General features: G+C 41.8%; 1 protein-coding gene across 5 annotated transcripts in view; it reads left to right on the top strand.

Moving 5' to 3' along the window:
- The window catches only part of LOC102300977 (E3 ubiquitin-protein ligase HECW1), a 94483-nt gene that overhangs the window by 40644 nt on the left and 30517 nt on the right, over positions 1–23322 (top strand). For all 5 annotated transcript variants that reach the window (XM_014339707.2, XM_005941252.3, XM_042228172.1 and 2 more), the window contains 6 exons: positions 1813–1888; positions 4223–4392; positions 16897–17039; positions 17354–17454; positions 18260–19221; positions 19696–20266. In XM_014339707.2, coding sequence (XP_014195193.1) covers positions 1813–1888; positions 4223–4392; positions 16897–17039; positions 17354–17454; positions 18260–19221; positions 19696–20266 — 2023 coding nt within the window. The remainder of the gene's footprint in view (positions 1–1812; positions 1889–4222; positions 4393–16896; positions 17040–17353; positions 17455–18259; positions 19222–19695; positions 20267–23322) is intronic.

Below are 23322 nucleotides of genomic sequence, written 5' to 3'. Positions count from 1 at the left end.
CCAGCTAAAAGATAAAACACATTTACTTCAACGCTTCTCCATTTATGAAATGCACTGTCAGAGCAACTTCCTGGGTCACTTTCACTGAAGTGCAAAAAGCACCAGTCCCATAAAATGCAGCCAACAGATCAGCATTAGATGATGGCGTTCCCCGTCCACCCCCACCAGCCCTACTCTCAACGCTGAACTGACATAACCTACTTAACATTACCCTCCCACTCCCTGTCTCTCTGCTCATCCACGCTAACTGATTTAGCTCAGACTCAGACTTTCCGTCTTCAAAGGCAGTGGGTGTATTAAAATATCTTAATACCAGGGTGTATCTGACCTGCAATCAGATGAGGATGCACTTTGTAAATGTAAGCTCTCTTTCGGGGTTGCAATGGCTGGAGAGAGGGGTACTGTTATTTCCATAGAATCAGTCTCCTCTTACATCATTTAAGATTCTTGCAACACTTGAAGGATGCTCATGAATTATACATACTTTTCCTTTCTTTTATACTTTTAGTGTCTTAGTGTTTGGTCTTTCTCTGAAGTGGGTGGTAAATGATATAAAGCGCTACAGATGGATGCATTTGTCATTTGGTTTATCGTGAGATTAGACCCACTGCAGAGACCCATGGTGGCACTTCTCTCCATAACTGTACTCAGCAAGGCAGATTAGCATCTCATTAAAATGAATTGGTCTAAACATCTGTCATTTCCTTCATCCCTTTATCTTGTTGTTTTCTCTGCTGGAATTGTTTCTGTTGTTTTGTTTCCAGTCAGTTGCATAAGCACTGAGAGTAATGCAGCATTTTGTGTGTCGTTGTGGAAAATTCTGACAGCCTGACAAAAAAAAAAGCTTTTATGCAACAGAAGTGTAACTGTACATACAAAACTCATAAATCTGTGTAAACCTATGTTTCAGTAGACCTTCTCTTTATTTAAGTGTCCAGTTTAAGCACAGTGCTGCCTCCTGACTAATGCTTTAAACGTGGCAGCACTACTAAATTCTTTTTCCTTTGAATCCATAAGATCAATAATTATTTTGTTTCCACAGACTAACTATTTGATCAGCTTTTGTTTACTGCAACAAGACTGGGTCATATCATACTACACTATACAATGAAGAATTATCTGTTTGCCCAACCACCGAGGACGCCTCCTCAAACTACTGGTTGTTTATTTGAAACTGTTATCTGTCTCAAAGTGCGATAAAGAAAAGAAAACACTGAAAGAACTTGAGGGCATATGTATAAAGAAGTGAGAGGTGGCTCAAGACTTTTGCACTGATCAGGACTGAGGTTAGAACTACCATCTACAGCCACACACAGCGGCTCAGCTGTTAACTCTTGTCATTTCTCAGCTGTTGTAGCATCAAGTGCTTGTGATATACAGATATTTTGTAAATTAATTCAACGTTTTCTTAACCACATGCTCTAAACGTAGTAAATCCTTCTTCATTTCTATCCTCAAAAAAACAAAACTTATTTAACATAAGCTTTTTGACTTTAATAATTTAGTAGGAAACGGCTTGGATATCCTTACAATCCTCTTCCTATTGCTTTGGCATGTAAGGAAAGTCAAACATGGGTGCTATATGTTAAAGCAGATGAACGATGGGAGTCTTTACACTCCCCTCCATTTCCAGGATTATGAGGACAGAGTATTGATCTGAGCACGCTGTCGGCCTCACTGAAAGCGGAGCTTTAGCAAACACTGTTGAAATGAAGCAGGCCTAAACGCGCATGCATCATCACGTTTCTCTCACCGTGTTCTTTTTGTTTACGAACACCTATTAACTCTTCACATCTGTGTGTGTGCGTCCAGGTACTGAAGCCAGTGGTCAGTCCTGAAGTCAACCATGGACTGGGCAACAGAAGACTTATTAACTTTAACCTGTCAGGTAGGCTGCTTCACTTCAGCTACAGGACAGTGACTTGTGTGTAACTTTACTAATGTGTATATCCAAACTAGAATATATAGTAAAAGTTCAGCTTCACAAATCTGACATCTGGCTTCCTCTGCATTCCTGTGCCGTTTAACAAAACAGAAGATACACAGAACAGCTCGTCGTGAGAAAACAGTTTTACCAACTGCAGACACTCCACAGTTGCCTGTGAAGGTTAATAGACGGTTTAAATAAGCCGCTGCTACACCCTGAAGGTTTTGCTGGGAAAAGTCAGCCAGTGCTCAGCTGCAGAGAGAGAACAGCATGGTTGCACATCCCTGTGGCTCATCCTCTGGAGTGAGTACATGCAAAGTAATATCGATATAATCCAGGCAATTTGGAATAACTGGTTATGTTAATCCGAAGCATTTTGTTCATCACCAAGTCTTTCTCAGCTAACGCCATTATGTTCTTGTGACAGTTCTGACAGAGGCTCATGCAGTACGTTAGGAACAATGTTTTTATGGAGGCTCAGGGGTTCGTACCAATGTGAACCTTTAACCGTGCTTCATTCAGGCTCTCAGTCTTTGTAAAACATAACAAAATATCTATTTTATAAAAAGCTTGTTTGCGTGTGGGTGAAATTTAATCACACTCACTCGTTCACAGGTTGTATTGCATCACATTATAAAGACACTGCTTTTGTGTTTTGCACACACTACCGTATATTTGCTGTCATGTATTTGTATGTAGTGAAGAAAGGTTTTCAGCTCCGTCACAGGAGGTTGTGAATGTGAAACATAAGTACAGCCTGGTCCATATTTTCCATTATTCTCTGTAAACAAAGGTTTTACAATTTCTAACAGTAAGTGACAGTCGTGCTGCAGTATGCAACGCATGCATTACTTCAGTCTTCAGCCACTGGAGCCAGTACAGTATCTCAGTATTTTCCAGAAAGGGGATTCAAAGTACTTGAAATGATACATTAAATCATTAAACGATGTCATAAGACAGTCGTAGGAAGTCTGTCTGTGTCGCTGTTACAGTGCTCAGCACACTATATGACGTTCTTTCAGCACTAGTTTCTAGGATGATTTGAACTGGAATTACTGGACACTGCATCAGCCTAATAAAAGCTGCATTTTCACTGCACTCGTTTGCCTTTGGGTCCTCAATACTCCCACACTTGTTTTAGACCTGATGTTTCTAAACACTTATTGCCATCTCCAGGATTTCCAAGCTGAAGTTGGCCGAGAGCAGAAAGCTGTTTACTTGGTGTTCAGGATTAGTCACTAAGCTAACATGAATGTTAGCCTGTTGTTATTAGAAAATGGTAAGATTAACTTCAAAGTGTTCTTCCACATTATCTAGATTATATCTATATTCAGAAATACACATTACTTAGCATATACTGACTTCAGAGGATGAGCCACAGCATGTCTCTGTGCTCTCCATCTGCAGCTGAGCACTGCCTGATTTTTCTCTGCAGGGGAACCTCCAGGTTATGTAAATCATATATTACCTTCAAAGGCTACTGTGCAGTGTCTGTAACTGGAATGTCTGTTTTATTAGAAAGAAAAAATGGAATACAGAGAAAGCCCAGATATTCCAGTTTTGCACCACGGTTACATTTGTGAGTCTGTGCAAACCCCCAGGTGAGCATGTGACCTTACGTTGATGTGTTAATGGTCTCGTGCCGAGGCAGACTGGACTGGTTGTAGTGATTTCTCTGCTGCCTATTTGATGTTATTTTAATTTGGGGTAACTCAGACGTGTCAGCCCTCACTCCTTTCTGCGGTTACGTAATTCATGTTTTTTCCCCCTTTGTAGTTTAAGACCAGACTGGGCAGCCTGCTGTTTTATTTTTTCCAGAATAAAACCTTTATTTGTGCTGGTGCTATAGAGGGGAAGTCTCCCAGCCGTCCATTTGTGCTGATCTTTAATTCTTAGAGTGTTTTTAAACAATGTGTTTTATGCTCTGTCACACATCGAGTGTAAGCGCACTGTTGGGATTTAGCTAAAGAATAAATGTGGAAAAAGCCTCACTGTGGACTGCTGTGATGTAATTGTGCTGACGTGTAGATCAGTAAGGCTGAGGGTGGGCTAAAGCTGTGAGTGTTTCCAGGAGCACAGCAGGGATCAGAAACTGAACATGATCTCTTTATTCAGAGTAGTTTGTATATCTGTGGTTTTGTCTGGTCAGAATCTTTCTAAACGTATTACCTCTAAAAATACTTAGTCTAAACAAGCTGTAGCTTTAACTAAATGAACATTGGAATCATAGACTAATAGAAACCAGACACACGTGTGTCTTCCCAATTTTACAAAACTGTGTGTGTGAATCTTCAGACCTCCAGGCAGTGGGACTGAAAAAGGGGATGTTCTTCAATCCAGACCCGTACCTGAAGCTGTCCATTCAGCCCGGAAAGCACAGCATCTTCCCGTCTCTGCCACACCACGGCCAGGAGAAACGTTCCGGAGTGGTCTGCAACACTGTCAACCCTAAGTGGAGCACAGAGGCAAGCCTTCGCAATTTCTCTCCTGTGTGTTGCTTGCATGCCATCTTTAGACTCTCAAAGTGTTTAAATGACAGTATCAGTATCCATCCTTGGCCTTTCCTGCAAAATGCAGGCTTGAAGCTGGAAACCTAAAGTCAATCACATGTTTTGAGTAAGTTTGACTTAACCAGGAGGAAATGTGCATTCTTTAAACAGTACACTACTTCTATCACCTCTGGCTTTAAACAGCATATTTGTAGATACGTTTTGTTGGGAGCATTTCAAAGATGGAAACACCATCACCTGATCTACAGTCTAATCTTCAAAGATTTACTTCATAGAGATATTTTCGCTTGTTTTTATATTCCATTCTTTTTAGCTTTCACATGTCTCCATGTTTGATGTTATTCTCATCTAATGAATGCTGGCATAAAGGCATTGTTTCCTATTTAGACCAGATTGTGGTGGTTCATGCACAAGTACATGCTGTTTGTGTTTGTGATACAGACCAACTCTCCTTAGAGAATGTCTGCGTTAAACTTAAGCTTAGCCGCCAATACAGTGGATAACAGCAACAAGTGTTTTCTAGTGCCATGCTGTGAAAGATGGAAACAGCTTTCATTAAAGGCATGTAACGATCCCTTGTTTATTTGTGCTGCTATAGATTGGTGGTCTAATCAGGATATAGCCTGCCTCTTGCTGTATGACAGCTGGGATGGGCTTCAGCCTCCCTGCCATCTTAAAATGGATGCTGCTAAACAGAAGGACCATTCAAAACAAATTGAGGACCTTATTCCTAAACACGGACCAGAAAATTGCACTAATTGTGTACAAATTATGCAGGAAACCGTCCCCACCACAGACTCCAACATGACAAACCTCTCATACCACCTATGCAAGAGTCAAGTGAAAGAATATAGAGATAGTTTACGGATGTGACGCAAAAGAGCCGTCAGATGCTCAAAATAAACCTTAGACTTAAACGTTAGAACAGACTTTTCGCAGCACACCGTGTAATAAATACAAAGAAAACATATCTAAAAATATATAGTTTCATGCATCGGTCAAAACACTCAACTCCAGGTACACGACGCTCAGCGGAAAACACTTCACACAAGTCAAGTTCCCAGAGATTCACAGAATTTACAGAAAATTGACTATTTTGTGAATTATATTGTTATTGGCTGAGAAATGTTTTATATCGGTATATGAGATTTTGGTCACATCGCACAGACCTATCATATCGGTGTATTTATGTTCCCAGCAGGTGCCCGAGGTCTTGTGACCAGGGCTTGCAGGCCAGCACACTGGATTAAAGAAACCGTGACAGAGCCTTTGTTTCTGTGGCTCCCAGACTCTGGAACTGTCTCCCGTTGAGTTTGAGATCTGCAGACTCTGTCAGTTCTTTTAAAAAACTCATCTTTTTAAACGTTTTTTTTATGTTCTAGCTTCTGTGAAGCACTTTGTGATTTTATCTTGAAAGGTGTTACATAAATACAATTTCACTTACTTATAATAATAATGGATTGCATTTATATAGCGCTTTTCGGGGCCCTCAAAGTGCTGTACAATGCCACTATTCATCCACACACACATTCACACACTGGTGGAGGCAGCTACAGTTGTAGCCACAGCTGCCCTGGGGCAGACTGACAGAAGCCAGGCTGCCATATCGCACCTCTGGCCAACAACAGCAGGCGGCAGGTGAAGTGTTTTGCCCAAGGACACAACGATCGAGACCGTCCGAGCCGGGGCTCGAACCGGCAACCTTCCGGTTACAAGACGAACTGCCAACTCTTTGAGCCACGAAAATTTAGCATTAATGTAGTGATAATAGGAACTGTGAAGCTTACGCATTCCTTCCAGTGACAAAATGTCAGAATGTTATACCGTTTCCACATGATGTTATTTTTTGCTTTAAGTTGTTATTAATGGATTTATGAACAAGGCTACTGTGTGTAACCCCAGAGGAGTATTAGAGCTACAGAGAAGCTGTTTGACCACAAGGAGACACAAAGTGCCTCAAGAACTGATACAAAGGCACCCAAATTACAAAAACAAATAAAAAAAGGATTGTGCAATTGTAAAAACAGGCAAACATACAACGGAAATATGACCAGAAACCGCAGAAGGCAGTGAAGAAAAATGTATGCAGTTAAATGCAGAACGACTGCAAATAAGCAAAAAACAAAACAGGAACTGGATGGAAGTAAAAATAGATTTTAAATGAACACAAATGGATGCGAATGGGATGTTCAGAATGTCTGCAGAAAGACACGAAATCATCATTACTGGATGGCATATAACACGAAAGACAATAAAATCATTAAAAAAACAGTGAAAAGAGACAGAAAACCAGTATGAGAAGAGTCAAATCTGTACAATCAGAAGCAAAATGATTCTGAAAAAGCTCAAAGGTTTGAATCACACTGACTTCACATAATCATTTCTTCTTTTTTGTGGGAGAAACTATTTCCAAACATGCACTAAGTTTAGTCAACCTGCTATTTTCAGATAACTAAATGCTTCTGGTCTTATTTTCAGTGATGTTTGAAGAAATGTAGCCTGAAAATCTGTTAGTTTGGTTGAATCATGACGGGTAATACAATAATAATGCAACGAGCAAAATTTAAGTTATTCAAGCAAATTCACTGTCTGGATGGTGTACCACAAAAAAGTCAGGAAAATAAATTCTATTAATCATTAATATTATTAATGACTTGTGGCTATGTGGTTAACACATCCACCTTATACATAGAAGATCCTAAGTAAGGAGACGAACCCAGTGTCATGGGGTCAAGTGAGGCTAATGTCTCAAGGTTAGCATCAGGAAGGGCGTCTGGTCTAGAATCTGCACCAACTCAAAGCTGTGGATACATCCACTGTGATGACCTCTTAAAGAAGCAGTTGAAAGTACCAATGGTAAATATAAAATGGTAAAGGGCCTGTATTTGTACAGCGCTTTACTTAGTCCCTAAGGCCCCCAAAGTGCTTTACACTACATTCAGTCATCCACCCATTCACACATACTGGTGGTGGCAGCTACACTGCAGCTGCCAATGTTAATAATACATATTTTAGTTCTCTGAAAATCATCCAAAAGGCCCCAAATCAAAAACATGGTGAAGTCCAGCACCTGAATTAGCAAAGGTGAAGCATGGCCAATACCAGCTGGCTCCAACTGTCACATGACACTGTGTGGCAGGCAGAAGGTGAAACCCAATACAGGACTCTCAAGACGAGAGTTTAACTCTGACTAGACAGAAACCAGGAACTGACTGTGTGACTAATAAGCTGGAAGCAGCTACAGTTATACAGCTCACACAGGGCACACAGCAAGCAGGACGACACAACAGAAGCAAACTGAGGGTTTAAATAAAGATTAGGCCAGAGTGGAGAAACTTGGGGAACACAGCTGAATAGAATCAAAATTCTCTTCATTCCCCAAATTGTCGTATTATATAATTTCTCTTATTGTTGAAACAACAGAAGCATTTACAAAGCAAAATGTCCTGCTGCGCCCCATACAGCACCAGAAAGGATAGTTAGGGTGAAATCAGTGTAATCCATGAAAATCGTGTTTGCTTTGTGAAAAGCAAAAGCACCTAATTATTGTAGACTTGCTGGAAATTACTCTACAATCTGTTGTGGACAAAGCAAATGAGCGGCATAGTAGGAAAACAGAACACAAAAAATGCACCCATTCTCCATGTCGCCAGACCGGTAACCAGGTGAATATATTTCCTACTCATTCCTCAGAAACACCTCAAACGTGGCATGCCTGCCAACTGTAATCACTGGAATAGACATGCAACACCATACACACACTACCTTATCATGATAAAGTCTATGTGGCTACTACACTATGCATGAAGCCTTTTCTACACTGGTATTACATACAGAGAATCTTTTAAACACAGTAAGAAGGATCTTTTACATGGTAGAGTGAATCGTGCCCAACACAGTTAAGACAAAGTTGAAGCCTCAACATGAAGGCATTTGTCCCTCAGCTCAGTTTTAGCGTTAAATCTGTTTGTTTGTTTTTTAGATTCATTCCTTTGTTTTTGTATCCAGACATCACAAGCAGGGAGTAGCTCTAACAGAGGAACTGATTATATGCCCTTGTTACGACCCGGCTCAAAAGCCACAACATAAAAAAGGAGACGAATACCAGAGTGTCGGTGAGCAGAGGTTTTATCTTAAAATGCAAAACCAGGTTGGCTAAAATGGCTGGTGCCACCGAGGCAAAGACAAGCGAGCTCTCTGGGAAGCTTGCCTCAGGTATGCTTTTATCCACACCTGACTAGGTGTGGATAAATGAGGTAGCCAGATATTTGACATGGTTTAGGGACTGCATTGTGAACAATACAAAATGTGAATAAGCAGTAACCATTGTTTCAATAGGAGATTATAAATGAGGTGATGCCAATCAGCACTGTTCTGTGCTTAAGCTTCTACATGATCTGGAATAGAACAGGCATAACTATGCTGTGACCCTGTGATTTGTGCACAAGCTCCACTGATCGCAGGATGTGCTGTGGCACAGTCTCTATCTTTATTATGTCCCTCAGGAGACTCATACAGAGATTTAATGTGGTGTCCCAGTTGACAGCATCCACTCAGCTCTAAGTCACTTTCCTTTTTCCAAACTGATCCCATTTTGAGCTGCTCAGCTTGCTTGGCAGTGATGTACTGTGTCAACTCTAATGGAACATGCTGGCTCATCCAGCAGACTTTCCATACTGCAGTCCAGCACTGCGCTGTATGAGACACAAATTTGAATCAAAACTGAATGTTTAATATGGCTTCCTGTCTGTAGAAGCAGACTCTGTTGTTTACATAAAGGTGTGCAATTCTCTGTTAACAGATAATTGTGTTTTAAAATGAAGCCTGATTAAACTAGAGCAGAAGCAGAGTAAGAAACCATTAGTAACAATTAAAGGTTGAACTAACGGCTAAAAAGTCAGGCGAACAGAGGTTGACCTGAGTGTAACGGATTTAACGTCCAAGTCAATCAACAAAACAGGCTACAGAACATATACAATGGCAAGTAATAAACTAGGGATGTAAGCAAAACAGCAAACAATAGAAGAAGGATAGAAGCAAATGACATGAGCGAACACATGTAACTAACAGTAACTTCCAGGCCATGGCTAGCTGCTCACAAAAATCCACAGCTTCCATGAATAATGCTTTTAAACAGATCCAACTAACTGTGGAGGAACTGAAGAAGTAGTAGACAGGAATGGAAGTCAAGATGAAAAACAGGTGGAGGACCCAAGAGCAAAGAGCCTACAATACACAGTTAAAACACTTAAGAGAACTGAGGGCTGTAACAAACACTGGCAAGTTAGCACAATGACACTGGAAGATTGTGATTATCTACCACTAGACGGAACTAGGCAGTCCATCTGCTCGCTGAACTGTTCTTGGGTCAGGATTGTTAGCTAATGGCACCAGCGCTAGAGCGAATGTTGTAAGCACTGTGTGAGGAAGTAGAAACATACCCCTACATTCACTTGAATTTCACACCTAACCTGGTGTCTAATGTTCTGTTGCCTAGCGCTTTAACAGTGACACTGTTCATGTCTATAAAACTGATAATTGTTTCCTGGCAACAGAAAAAGAAAAAAAATTGAATTAAGGTGTTTGTAAGAATCTTCTTATTGCAGATGTTCATCAGGGGAAACAAAGACTTTAGATGCTACTGGAAAACTTTGGACCCTTCTACTCTCTCCAGAGGTGCAAGAGATTGCCCAGGAATGGTGGCACTAGACAATTGATTTGTCAGTAGGCAGTGGTTTCATACCTATAGATCTGTAGATCTATCACATGGCAGTTTACACCTGTGAGAAATAAACCAACTTTGTAGTACAGAAACCAAAGTTACCTGGATAAGACAGTACAGGCCTCAGGACAGGAGCCCAGTTCATCAGTCACATTAAAGTGGGACGATTAGCCTGCCTGACCAGGCAAGATTGCTAATTTTGGCTTGATTCTAATCAATTAACAAAAAACTGAGATTAAGGTAATTAATCTGGCTGCTGTCCGTTTGCCAGCTCCTTAACATTCACTGTTTTATAACCACTCACTTTAAATACAGTGGACAGCCCAGTGAACCTCCTCTGTATGACCTTGTAGGGATCAATGGCCTGATGTCGAGACGCTTCAGCTCCTCCTGCGTGGTGGATTTGTGGTGCTGAAATGAAAAGAGCATTTTTTTGGCTTAAGGTGAATGTTGTTGTGATTTGGAGCTGTACAAATAAAATAGAATAGAATTGCCTTTTTTTTGTTTGACTCAACCTCTGTACGCTGTCAGTCAGAGATGAACCTAACCATGGTGGTGTTATCGATAGACTTGACGATGACGTTGGTTGGGTGGGTTGGTTTACAGTCATAAGTGTACAGGGTGTACAGAAGGGGGCTGAGAACGCCTCCCTGCGGGGATCTGGTGCTGAGTGAGAGTGGGGGAGAGAGGTGGGGCTGACTGAGTGAGGCCGGTTGGTTAGGAAGTCTTTGATCCAGGAGCAGGTGGCAGCGGGATCTGAAGGTGGTCCAGTTTGGTGGTGAGGATGTCTGGGTTTATAGTGTTGAACACTGAGCTGTAGTCCACGAAGAGCATCCACATTTAGCTCTTCCTGTTCTCCAGATGGCTCAGCAATCTGTGAAGGGTGATGGTGGTGGCATCCTCCGTGGACTGATTTGCTCTGTGAGCAAACCGGTGGGGGTCAAGGGAGGGGGTGGACAGTCTGTCAGAGCTGGGGGGCTCTGGCCTGGTAGTTGGTGAAATGCAGAAGGCAGCTGTGAGCTCAGCCTAAATCTTTAACATATAACTCTGAAAGATGACAGACAAGGAGGGCTGAATTATGTGAAATTTAGAGTCAAGGATTTGTGGGATTCTTATTTAAAAATACATGAACCGCAGCCCTCATAGCGCTGATAAGTATAAGCCTAATGGATGGATGAATGACCCAGAGCAACTTTACTCTCTACTCTAAAATACAGTACATTCAGTATATACAGTACTCTATATATACCTTGATGGCGTTGTTTCCCTTTGAACTTGGGTTCTATGAGCTATTTCTGCTGTGATGAAACAGGTAATTATTTACACGATACCCACATTACCCCACATCCACCTCCCGTCCATCCGGTGCAACCCCACTGGCACCTTCCTCTGCCTGCTCTTGTAAATGATTCACTCGTTCTCCATTTAATCCTCCTCATTTATCTCTCTGCACACAGATTTCCACAGCTTTTTTCCCGGTTTTCATTTTCCTGCATTTGCCACTTCATTTTATCCTATGCAGTCAGATCCATTTTACATTGTTCTGCTCTCATTTCTTGAGTGAATATGTTTTTCCTTCTGTCCTTCCCACAAAAGAACTATCAGGGACACACAAGAACACAGTGAGTGAAACAGATCGGAAAAACAGCAGCCAACATGATCAGCACTTTAGTCATTGTCTGAGACACTGGCAAGGGTAGCAAAGCAGATAGAATGTAATGCAGCAGCCACAACACATGCACACGCACACACACACACACACACACACACACACACACACACACACACACACACACTAATCCAATCAAACTTTAGTGTCACCCCTTCAGGTTTCATTTCATCATGTCCAACTGGACTTGCAGGGAAAAGGAAGTTGTAGCCTGCAGCTTCCAATCACCTAAACACACATGGATATACAGAGACTTGGCTAAGATATTAAGAGAAGGAAAACCCAAAAATGTAAAATCTGCTGCTGAGAGAGAAGAGGGAGAATAAGTGTATATGGATGGCACTTTACAAGAACACAGCACCGAGCAAAAACTACTGTTCCTACATCGTATCCTGTAGTCTCAGAACGTAAATGACCTTGTAAATAAATGTTAAACAGTAAATAAAAAGTAAAATGTTTATTTATGCTATTTAAACAGTGAAATTAACTTTTTTCGTAGTTAATAGTTTTATCATTTTTCATTAAGGGCTGGTTTTAATACTTGTATGAAAACCTTTTGGAGTCAAGGACTGGCTAACGTGTAGAGTCCATGGACATCAGCAAGTGTTATTTCCTTTCTTGACATGTTCTGCCAGCACGCTCCAAAGAAACACACCCTTGTTTGCTGCTAGTTTTGACTTCAGTGACTTAAAAGCATGCTGTGGTTGTTAAGATCATGTGAATGGCTTAAAGGCCATTAAAGAGAGCATTTCTTTGCTAATATATACCTAAAAAAGCCTGCCCTTTTCTGGATGCTCCAAAACTGATCAGAAATGCAAAGTCTGCAAAGGAAATCCAGCAAACCAAAGCGAAGTCTAATTTGCCCTTCCTCCTCTTGAGCATAAATAGTGTTTGCCATTTGTTGTAAAGCCTCTGTGTTTCATGAAAGCATCACTTGATTATAGACTGAGTAATTGTTGTGAGGGGTGTGAATAGAACAGCTGGTTATGAAACTACTTGTTAGTCAATTGTCTGTAACCTTTGAGCCTCTGAAAATCTCCAAATATGTATAAAAATAGTTTATTTCCTAAATATTTCACGCTGTACTTTTGTTAAGACCTTTAAATTAAAAACCTGCACGTCTGTCACATTTAAATGATCCCTCAGAAAAGTACACATAGCTAAGGATAGTTAACCTTGGGGGTACATTTTGTCGAAATATTACCTGTAGGGACAGAAATGCTAAAATAATTACTAAAGCCAGTGCTGGTCTTACTTAAGCACAAACATTTCAGAATCCAAAGAAATATCGTTATGTTACTGTTCTATGTTACAGAAGGAGTCTTTAAGTTTAATTTAAAAAGGAAAGGTACTTTTAATGACAGGTTTAGTTGTTGTGTATACCACCAGAATCTTCCTTTGATGTTCTGATACCTTTGATGAGGCGGCTTCAGGGCAATCCATACTTTAGACTGACATTAAGAACCTATGGAATTGGGCTGTTGGCAAAAACGAAGGTTGTCCTAATTCAGAAGTCCCTCACTGCAGCAGGCTCCTTTGTATTAATAGTATGGTTGCAGAAAGACCTGTTCTACAAGGTTTTCACAGGAATTATTCATGTGGGCATCTATTGTATAGGAACTTAGGCATTTAGATTTACACAGTGAAGTCTTGGGAATTCAATTTTAAGCATCATATTAATGAGTTTGTAGACTAATCTGACACTAAAGAAGAAACATTTCGACCACTTACAGATGAAGAAAATAATGTTGATTAGCTCATAACTGCTGTATAAAGACACTTGAGACCATCAGTGGAGAAGTACTGGAACAAATGGGTTCCATGATGGCTGCACGTCTCAGCTTGCAGAACAGAAGTGCTGCTAATGCACTGATGCCTGAGTCCACGCTTCAAAGAGTCAGAGTTGTTATTCTGGCGTGAGCAAGGCCAAAAGCATATTAAAGACGAAATGTTTCTACTCACCAGTATATAAAGAGTTAGCTGCAGTTTCTTTATACTTCATCATGACCATCATGAAGTAAACATTAGAAATACTCTCAGAATAAAGGCTTCAAACGAGCCTATTACACCCAAAAAAGGTTGTTTTTGGAGCTCCTTGCATCAGAGCCTCAGCTGCAAATTATCCTACTTTAAAGAGTGAGGAGGCTGAAGTTAGTCCGAATACACTCTGAAGCATCAAACACTGAATGTAGAGCAACATATATCAGCTAAAACATTAAGACCACTAACAGATGAGGTAAAGAACACTGATTACTTCGTCATAATGCAGGTTGTTATTGGGAATCCTTGGTTCCTACTGGAGCAGGGCGATATGACCAAAAATATTTATGACGATATACATTCGAAAATTTGCAATAACGATATAACTGACGATATAATTGACATTAGACAAATTACTTTACAACTCCACAACTTTATTAGTGCAAAAAAACACCCAAAAAACATCAATGTATTTTCACTCAAACAAGCAGCTGTTTTTTTATGTGCATTAAAGTTATATAAAAATGTAACAGTGCAAATTCCTCACTGACAGTTTAACCAAAGGGCGTTTCCAGTGGAAACTGGCCGACATATCCTCAGCATAACCATGTATAATATCCACAAAACTTAAGGAGGTTATACACACACAATACGGTAATATTATGTTGAAGCACAGTACGTATCACTCCGCCAGGCTCCGCCTACGATAGCCGTAATGCTCCGACAATCCATCAAGCGGTGCGGCTTCGTAGTTCAGCAAAGTCGTACTAAAACATTTGACAGATTTTCGAGCGCCGTGCACATAAAATCGTTTCCAGGTCAGTAACACAACCAGAGTTCATACATAAGGCGCACGGGATTATAAGGGGCTCTGTCGACTTTCGGGAAAATTAAAGGATTGATTTTAAGTGCGCCGTATTTTCCAAACAACACGGTAATAATGACGGCCCGCTAGCATGCGCTACCAAAAATAGTGCTTTGTTGTGTATCTGAGGGACGAAAGCTAAACCAGTTTCACACCACTGATGTTGTAGCATTTTTACAAACCAGTTCTGGTTCATCCGTTTCATTCAACGATCCGCTTTCGCCCTTCTCATTCTGTGTCGCCGCCGTGCTTTTTCCACCATGTGCGTATGAAAACAAAGGCACTGCGCATGCGCGTTTTACCCATATTCTATTGCAATATTTCATTTTCTTGTCGTTGCCCAACATTATACCAGTATTACCGTGAACAGTATAATATGACCCAGCCCTAATTCCTTAGTATTAGACTAAGACCATTCTCTTTGCAATGACAGGCCCTAGGTACACAATGCACTTTCCACACTGCAATAACTGCTTATGAATTGCTTGAGCGACTCAACAAAGATCATCTGCCTCATCTTCAAAACACCCAGATCCTGATGAAGTATATCATCAGAACAAGGCTGATGCCCCATTCCACAGCATCCAAATGATAAAGCCCCAGTGCCAGACACCACTGTGATCACCCAGAGGTCCTATGTGCATTCCCCAACAGGGCAAAGCCTCAGGACAATATTAGGCTGGTGGTTTTAATGTGCCTGTTGATGCCCATTACTTCCCCATCATAATAATTTCAAGGAGTGTTAACCTTAAATGAAGACGCGGACATAAGACATGATTTACAAGAACTCTGAAATGCAGGTGAAGACAGAGACAAGGAAAAGAGGTCTTTGTATTGACATTTGAATAAAATGTATAAATGCAGAAGGGAAGTCCCATCATGGGTTTGTTGTTGTTGTTTTGTTCTTTGATAAAAACCAACTAACAGGTTTGTGCCAATTTAAGCATTTAACGTTTTTGGTGCCAGAAATTCTGAAGCTTGTCTCAAAGAGCTTTAAGCTGCAATCAGTATTCCCTCTAAAATCTATCTTGGTAAGAGTGAATAAAAAGCTTTGGAGGATTTGGACAGTTCCAAGCTCTGAAGCAGTGTATAAGAAGCTTGGACAGTCATCAGAACCCCAAAAGAGAAAGATGGGAGACAGGGAACTGGATTCTCTCAAATAAATAAAGTACAAATAACACCGAGGAAGAAAAATCAACCCCAAATTAGGCACGCTAAGCTACCAGGAAATGTTTTAATCCAGGACGAGTTACATGGTTGTGATTCCTGAGCCTTACTGTATGTGCAGAGTTTCTTTTAATGATTATCTGCTGAAGAGGGAGCACTTTAACCCTCCCACATATTTGCAGAAATTTGAACTCTAACAATCACGTCTCCAGCATTCATTTGAGATAAGTTGTTTTTAGTAACCTGGGGAGAACTTAAAATAGCATACAAGTAGAAACACTTTAATACCACTGTTAGTTCATTTCATTCATTAGTTTATTCTAACAATATCAAAATGTAATCATAGTTTCTTAGTATAGTAGTTGTGCAACCATAAAGATGATTGTATTGCTTAATTCCAATAACTATAATATTTAATTACAAATGCAAAAAGTGACTTTAGTTTGAATCAGTCTCGCCTGTGTGAAATGTGGCAGAACGCAGTTTGTATTTTATGAATAAATAATGAAGTTGTTGCTGTTGTGTCACATGCATAAATGATATACGTTGGGGGTACGTATACGGTTGTTGGTGTTCTGCTCATACCCTTCATTCTGCAGGCACTCCATTTACTCAGGCTATGTTTGAATAGCAAATATAAAAAACCAACAAGTTTTCACAGTTATCTTGGTGAGTCATGTGCTGGCACTGACTCTGGTCTGGTCTCTTCAAGGGTTGCCAGATATGTGTTGGTTTTAGGTGTATGGATTAGGGCAGTTTGAGTAAGTGCGAGCAAAGAATTCAAGAATTGGCACATTTAAGCACAAAACGGTGCTGGTTTAGATTCAACACTCAGACCCAAGTCAGTCTACAGAATATGGGCATCTCATTTAATAATATATTCTTGTTTGCCAAATTTGGATGATCAAGTTTTTTGCCTGCTTTTTTTCCTTTTTATTTTTAAGGTTTTATAGTAATTCCTGTCAGTGCTTTAAACACTGAATGCTGTAAATGATTGCCTGTGTTACATAGCACACATCCAACAAGAAATTGCTCTGTCCTCTGTTGTTTCTCCAGAGGTTTAACTTTGTGTCCCTACCCACTGATGTCCTGGAGATTGAGGTGAAGGATAAGTTTGCCAAGAGCAGACCAATCATCAAGCGTTTCCTGGGGAAGCTCTCGGTCCCGGTCCAGAGACTGCTGGAAAAACATGCCATCGGGTAAAACACATTTATGAGGATTTTCCCTGTTTAAATAAATGCAGCGTGGCTGCCATCAGCTCAGGGGTTTGCTTGTGCTCAATGGTTCAATCTGTAGAGCTGTAAAAGTTCTCCTACATAAACTGGCCCACACAGGCTGTCCGTGAGGTAAATGATGTGGGTGGTTATAGCTGCTTTAAAAGCCATGTAACAGTCTGATTTTAGCTACTATGTTATTTTTACTTTTTTTTTACTGTGTGTTTTTACTGAGTTTCTCCCTTCTCTCTCATTTACATACCCTTTCTAACTGTCGCCTGTCTCTGTGTTGTCCCCAGGGATCGAGTAGTAAGTTATTCCTTAGGTCGCAGGTTGCCTACAGATCATGTCTGTGGCCAGCTGCAGTTCCGCTTTGAGCTGACCTCCTCCATTCACCCAGGTACACCAGGCTTAATGCTATGTAGTAGTATGGACAGTTCACCTTGAATTAGTAGCTGTAGATTATGTAAGAGACTGAAAAGGACTTGGATATGCTGCGAGATTTATTTTATCTCCATTTTATAATATAAGATTTTAAACTGCTACTAATGTAATGGCACAACCATTGTACCCAGTTGCTGCCTTCAAATGGAACTTATACCGGCGGTTAGTGTTAAAGTAACATCCATCAAATGTTCCACTGTTGGCTAACTAAATGATGTTTAACCGTACTATAGCAACTTTTGCACTGTGTGGTGACCCTTCAGTTACAGGCATGCATTTTTAATTTCTCTTTGATATTTGGGCTGATTGGGTCCTGATGAATATAAAAACAAACAATTACCAGATGAGGATATTCGTTTAAAACAGTTCGATAGAACAGTAGCAGTATAATGTCCTCATAAGTGGATATCAGGCCCTTGTAGAGCAAAATTGAGTATTTTGGTCTAAATAACCCAAAATGTGATGTGGACGCCAGGTTCTAGGAGGTTAAAAAACATTAGCTGTACCGCACAGTCTGTCGTGTTATTTGTCAGATGATTCAGTAAAAAATACTGCAAAAGGCACCAGCAGCTCAAAGTTTAGTCTCTAATTAGCAGGTAAATCTTTGCTCTGTATCAGAGGCCACACACCCAGTATTTCTCTGAAAAATTTGTGATTTCACTTAAGTCACTGCACACTGAAGACAAAGCTCAGTTTGAAGGCAGCAACTTGAAAATGAAACTCATGAAACAGTGATGAAAGCGTGTACCTTTCTTTCTTAGACGATGAGGAGGTTTCCTTAGTCATAGAGGCGGCCTGTCCTGAGGGTGGACACGCAGCAGATGTCAACCATGCTGCTGATGCTCCCGATGATGACACACTGAGCGTGGGCCCTGACATGCCTGATCTTCCCTTGGATGCTCCTCCTGACCCTGAGACTTTACCTGAAGCAGCCTCCGCACCCAAGGAGGTCCAACCTGCTGAGAAGGAGCAGGGTGAAGCGACGTCACAGGAGGAGCAAGGAAGTGTGGAAGAGGAGACCACGGTGAGAGAGGAACCCTTGACTCCTGAGCCTCAGGTGGAGCAGGCGGAGGGAGAATCTGGTGAGCAGCAGCAGGAGGGAGGAGAGGAGGGGCAGCAGGGGAAAGGAGATGTGGAGCAGGGAGAGGAGACTGCAGCCCAAGCCGAGGAGGAGGTTACAGCAGAAGGAAGAGAGGCTGTGGATGAAGCACAGTCAGAGCCACACTCTGACTGTGCCGTAGCAGAAATGACTCTCGATGAGGCCATTGCTGTGGAGGCTCCCCCCGAGGAAAACACTGCACCCCAGGAGGCTCCTGTAGGCCCAGCTGAAGGGGCCCCGCAGGAGGTTGGAGAGGGAGGGGAAAGAAGCTGTGCCCCCTGCTCCTGCCAGTCTCTCTTGTCGAACTACAACTCCAATGCTCATTCACGCCGTAAAACCCGCCCCTGCTCCCTCCCGGTGTCAGAGCTTGAGACGGTGATTGCCTCGGCCTGTGGCGAGCCTGAGACGCCACGATCCCACTACATCCGGATTCACCACCTCCTTCACAGTCTTCCCTCGGCCCAGCACAGACCGCCCAGCCAGGAGGAAGAGCAAAGTGGGGAAGGAGTGAATACAGACAGCACTCTGGAGACAAACACCACATCACCAACACATAAAACCTCCAAAGAGCAGGAGGGGCAGGAGGATGATGAAGAAGAGGATACATCACAGTCACCCTCTCAGGTAGGGGCAGTAATGGGCTGGTTAGACACTTGCTAACAAACAGAAGATGTTGTGGAGTCATTCTTACTATGTGGTGTATGCAGTGGAGCTTCTTAAGCTGGAGTTCCCCCAAGAAGTGTTGGCAGTACACCTGTTTAGCACATATAGCATGTAAGCTAGCTTTTCTCGATCTTCTGTGCTCATACTGTCTCTTTGGTTTAGTGTTAGCTATAAACCAAAATGATCCAAATTAAATTGTTCCAACTGAATTTGAATAGCTTGCTGTTTATGAGACAGGGGATTGCCCGGTAGCACTGAGATCAGCTGATGTGCTGGGATTGCTCACACGATGCATGATTTATTTTAGAAAGCTGTGGCAGCATAAATCCTGTTCTCATTCTGCACTTTAACATACTGAAGGGCTAACCCACTCATTCACTCTGATTCACCTCTGCTGAAGAGTAATAAAAGATCTGTGTCTTTAAACCTGTGCAGGTTCTGGGGTGTCCGGGCCCCTGCTGTCGGCGCTCGCTGCCCCGCAGCCTCTCCATTGAGCGCCTCTCTGAGCTGAATCAACTTCTGGAAGGTGAAGGATTTGGAGGAGGCCACACAGCAGTCAGGAGGATCTCCCCTTCCTGTCCAGAAAGCGAGGAGGGGGATTCCAGCAATGGAGGAGGAAGGAGGGCTGGCGGCAGCGCCCACAGAGCTCCAGGTGAAAGCGAGTGCGAGTTTTGTGACACCTCCTGCTACAGCACCTCGTGCTACAGCACCTCCTGTTACAGCACATCATGCTACAGCAACTCCGGCTATGAGGGGAGGGGGCGGTTTTGCAGCCACACCCGCCTGTCTTCGGTGGAGAGTAACCGGCTCTCCAGCAGCACTGTGTTCTCCTCCCAGGAAGAGGAAGATGAGGAGAGCGCCTTTGAGTCAGTACCTGATGGCAATCACGGCCCTGACGGACAAGAGCAGGGCGGGGCAGAGAGGAGGACGGGCAGATGGAAGGAGACCAGGAGCGGAGAGCAGGGGGATCCAGCTGTGGCGGGGCCCAGTGATCAGAACAGCATCGGTGAGATTGTCTCAGAATAACTCTTTCACCTCCAGCTTTCAAATTAGACTAGAACACTAGGCAAGCAAGACATTCAGCTTCGCAGGAAGTTACCTTACCGGCCATATATAAAGTGAAGCTTTTCCCCCAATGCCTACTATGTTGGCCTATTCTTATAGAGACAAATACGCTAGCTCACGCTTCTCTAAAGCTTTCTTGTCTCATTGTCTGGCATGAGGAGAAAATTGACTTTCTTTTTTGTTGTTTGGCCATTTCTAGAATGAAATTGAACCCACAATGATTAATTTCCAAGACACTCAACTGGATGTTTTTTATGTTTCTGTTTCTTCTCCTTCTTTAGTCAGTACGATAACTTTTAGCTGTTCTAACACTGGTGTGTGGGTCCCTCCCATGGCTCCAAAAAAGCTCTGACATATGGGGAAGTGGAAATCCAGGGGATGTCCTGTTGAGCGTGTGGAATGATGGAGAGAATCATTTGAGATCTGTGAGTGTTGAGATGGGTCTCTGTGGATTGTCTCAGGCTCGTGTGCAGAGGTTCAGTCAGCTCAGCAGCTTAGGTTCAGCCGTGTCATGTTCATGAAGCATTGTTCTTCTGGGGGTCATAGCTGTCATTGGGGGGGGTTGTTTTCATGGAGCGGTGCCTCAATGTTCAAGTGAAGCCCAAATGAATACATGTTCCTACTAATATTCGTTTTAGCCAATTTAATGGAACTTTTTATCTACCAGCTTTTCACAGAATGCTTCTGTTTACCTTCTGGGAGATTCAGGCTCTGCTTGTTAATGGCCCTCACTTTACTTCCTCAGAAAGGAAAATTCTGAAGTGACAAATTATTTAAGTATAAGCTGTAAACGTGTATATTTAAGTATAAACTGACTGACCGTGTTTGACTGGATTTTTTTTACTATGTTGGTCATTTTTGTATATTTGTATTTTTTACATGACGTTGCCTGTAGAGAGTGAAAGCTGGATACACACACAGTTTTGCAGAACCCTGTAAGACTTCCTTTTACTAAAATGTAAAATGTTTTCAAACCCTCTGCAGAGTTTGATAGCTGTCTAGTTTTCTTCTTCCTGCTTGTTACGATTATATTCTTGCACACAAAGATTGTTGTTTTCCCCCCATTTTGGATTTGAATGCTCTTGGCTTGAATCTGCTTTTATCACTTCTCTGATATTTAATTTGGTTGTGTGATTATGGGAAACCTTTAAGTGTGTTTGGGTTTTTAAGACTTGGACCAGTACTTGGTTATTTATGCAATTTTCAGAGCTTGATGAAACCACGGGTTTCTCCATCCAGATCTGAATTTCTGTCAAGTGTGGGTGCTGTGTCGAGTTTGTGTGAATGATCTACAAAAACATGTATGGGAAGATTTTGTGTGTGGGTGTTCAGCCTCCGCTAGCATGATGGAAACTGAGCAGAAGACCAAATAAACAAGAAAGTGAATGAGTAGTGCTGTGACGAGAGTGGAGTTTCCTCGGTTGCCTCTGTTAGAGTGACTGTAACTAGCTAATCATAAGGTTTGATCCCTAGCTCCTTCGGTCTGCATGCTAAGGTGTCGGGCAGCTTAGGATAGAGCATTCATTGTGTGTGTGACTGGATGAATGAGGCTGTAGTATTTGTGATTTCAGTGCTTAAATTGGGCAGACAAGCAATATTTAAACATAAGTCCATTTGCCATTTGTTCTTGGACCAAGTTTGTGTTGGCCTTGTGGGTGTGTGTTGGACTGCTTACCTGTTATAACAGATGGTTTGTTACCCCGAACCATCTGGACAGTTGTCCTTGGAAACTCTTTGGAAAAGGACAGGCAGGTGAGTAAATGTGTCATTCACAGGCTCTTACTTTCTATCTCACTTTTAGAATAACCACATCCACAACAATCATGCCCCTGCACGTCCACAGCAGCTATCTGTGGGTGAACTGTGGGGCTGCGTGGGCAAAGCAAACCCACCGGTATCCCGTTTTGGCCCCAATTGGAGGCAGTCCAGCTTCAAAAACCATGTGGACCCCTTGTAGGCTAGCCCATGTGGCTCCCACAGCAGTTTTACCCTTTTGCGGTTTAGCCCATGCAGGGCCAATGTTAGTTTTACCTGCAAGGTCCCCATCATGGATTGTTGGGTCATTGAACCATAGGACCACATAAAAGATTGAAGTCGCCACTGTAGTATCCCCTGGTAGTTTGTGATGCCATGTTATTGTAAGGCCATGCTGATATTTTGAAACTGGATGTGATGGAGAGGAACACTGCAAGCCTATACAGGGGTTAAAATGGAATTTGGCAGGTGGAGGAACACTAATATCCAGTGCAGCAGTACAGAATGGCGGGAAAACAACAACTTTGAAATAAGACATAAAATCTGCATTGTAAGCTCCAGCAGATTTATTTTCCTTACATATGGGGATAAGCTGAACTGTGCTGCTGCTCTTAGGTTTGCTGGTCTTTGTGGGTTTAACTGAATTCTATAACATTTAAGCAGACAGATCAGCTTGAATTCAAATTTATGTCTGCTACCCTTGATTTAACATTGACCATGAGCACCACAGGCTGCTTTGACAAGTCCATTGTAGTACATTACTGTTAACTTTATTACCACACTTCAAACTAATACTTTTAACTGGCAATAAACTACATTAAACTGTCATGTATTCTCATTTAACCTTTCAATAACAAAATTATATTACTTAAATTTGTTTTTTCATATTTTTAAAGATTTGAAAAACAATTTTAACTATGCCAGTCCTTAACTTTGAAAATTTCTAATCTTTCTCCTCGTTCTCTCTCTCTTACATCTGATTACTGTCCTTGGCACACTTTGACTTCTGGGAAATCCAGCCTCTGTACCTTTAACTCCCAAGCATATTGTGTTCCAAACTGCACAAAAAGTTTGTGTTTTGTGGTATTTGTTGAGATTTTTGAAGCAATTATAAACATTACTTCATATGTGCTCACTCACTTCTGTAATGCTAGTCACCTCTGTGGTGAATTTCCATGATTAAAACTTTACTGCCATCTACCAGCATGAACATCAGCAGGAAGAAATGCCAGACCTCTGTCT

Source organism: Haplochromis burtoni, unplaced genomic scaffold (genome assembly GCF_018398535.1).
Source record: "Haplochromis burtoni strain Fernald_Lab_line unplaced genomic scaffold, NCSU_Asbu1 Contig_309, whole genome shotgun sequence".
In the NCBI taxonomy this organism is placed as follows: Eukaryota; Metazoa; Chordata; class Actinopteri; order Cichliformes; family Cichlidae; genus Haplochromis; species Haplochromis burtoni.
Note: the sequence above shows the minus strand (reverse complement) of the source record. Positions and strands in the feature narration are given on the sequence as shown.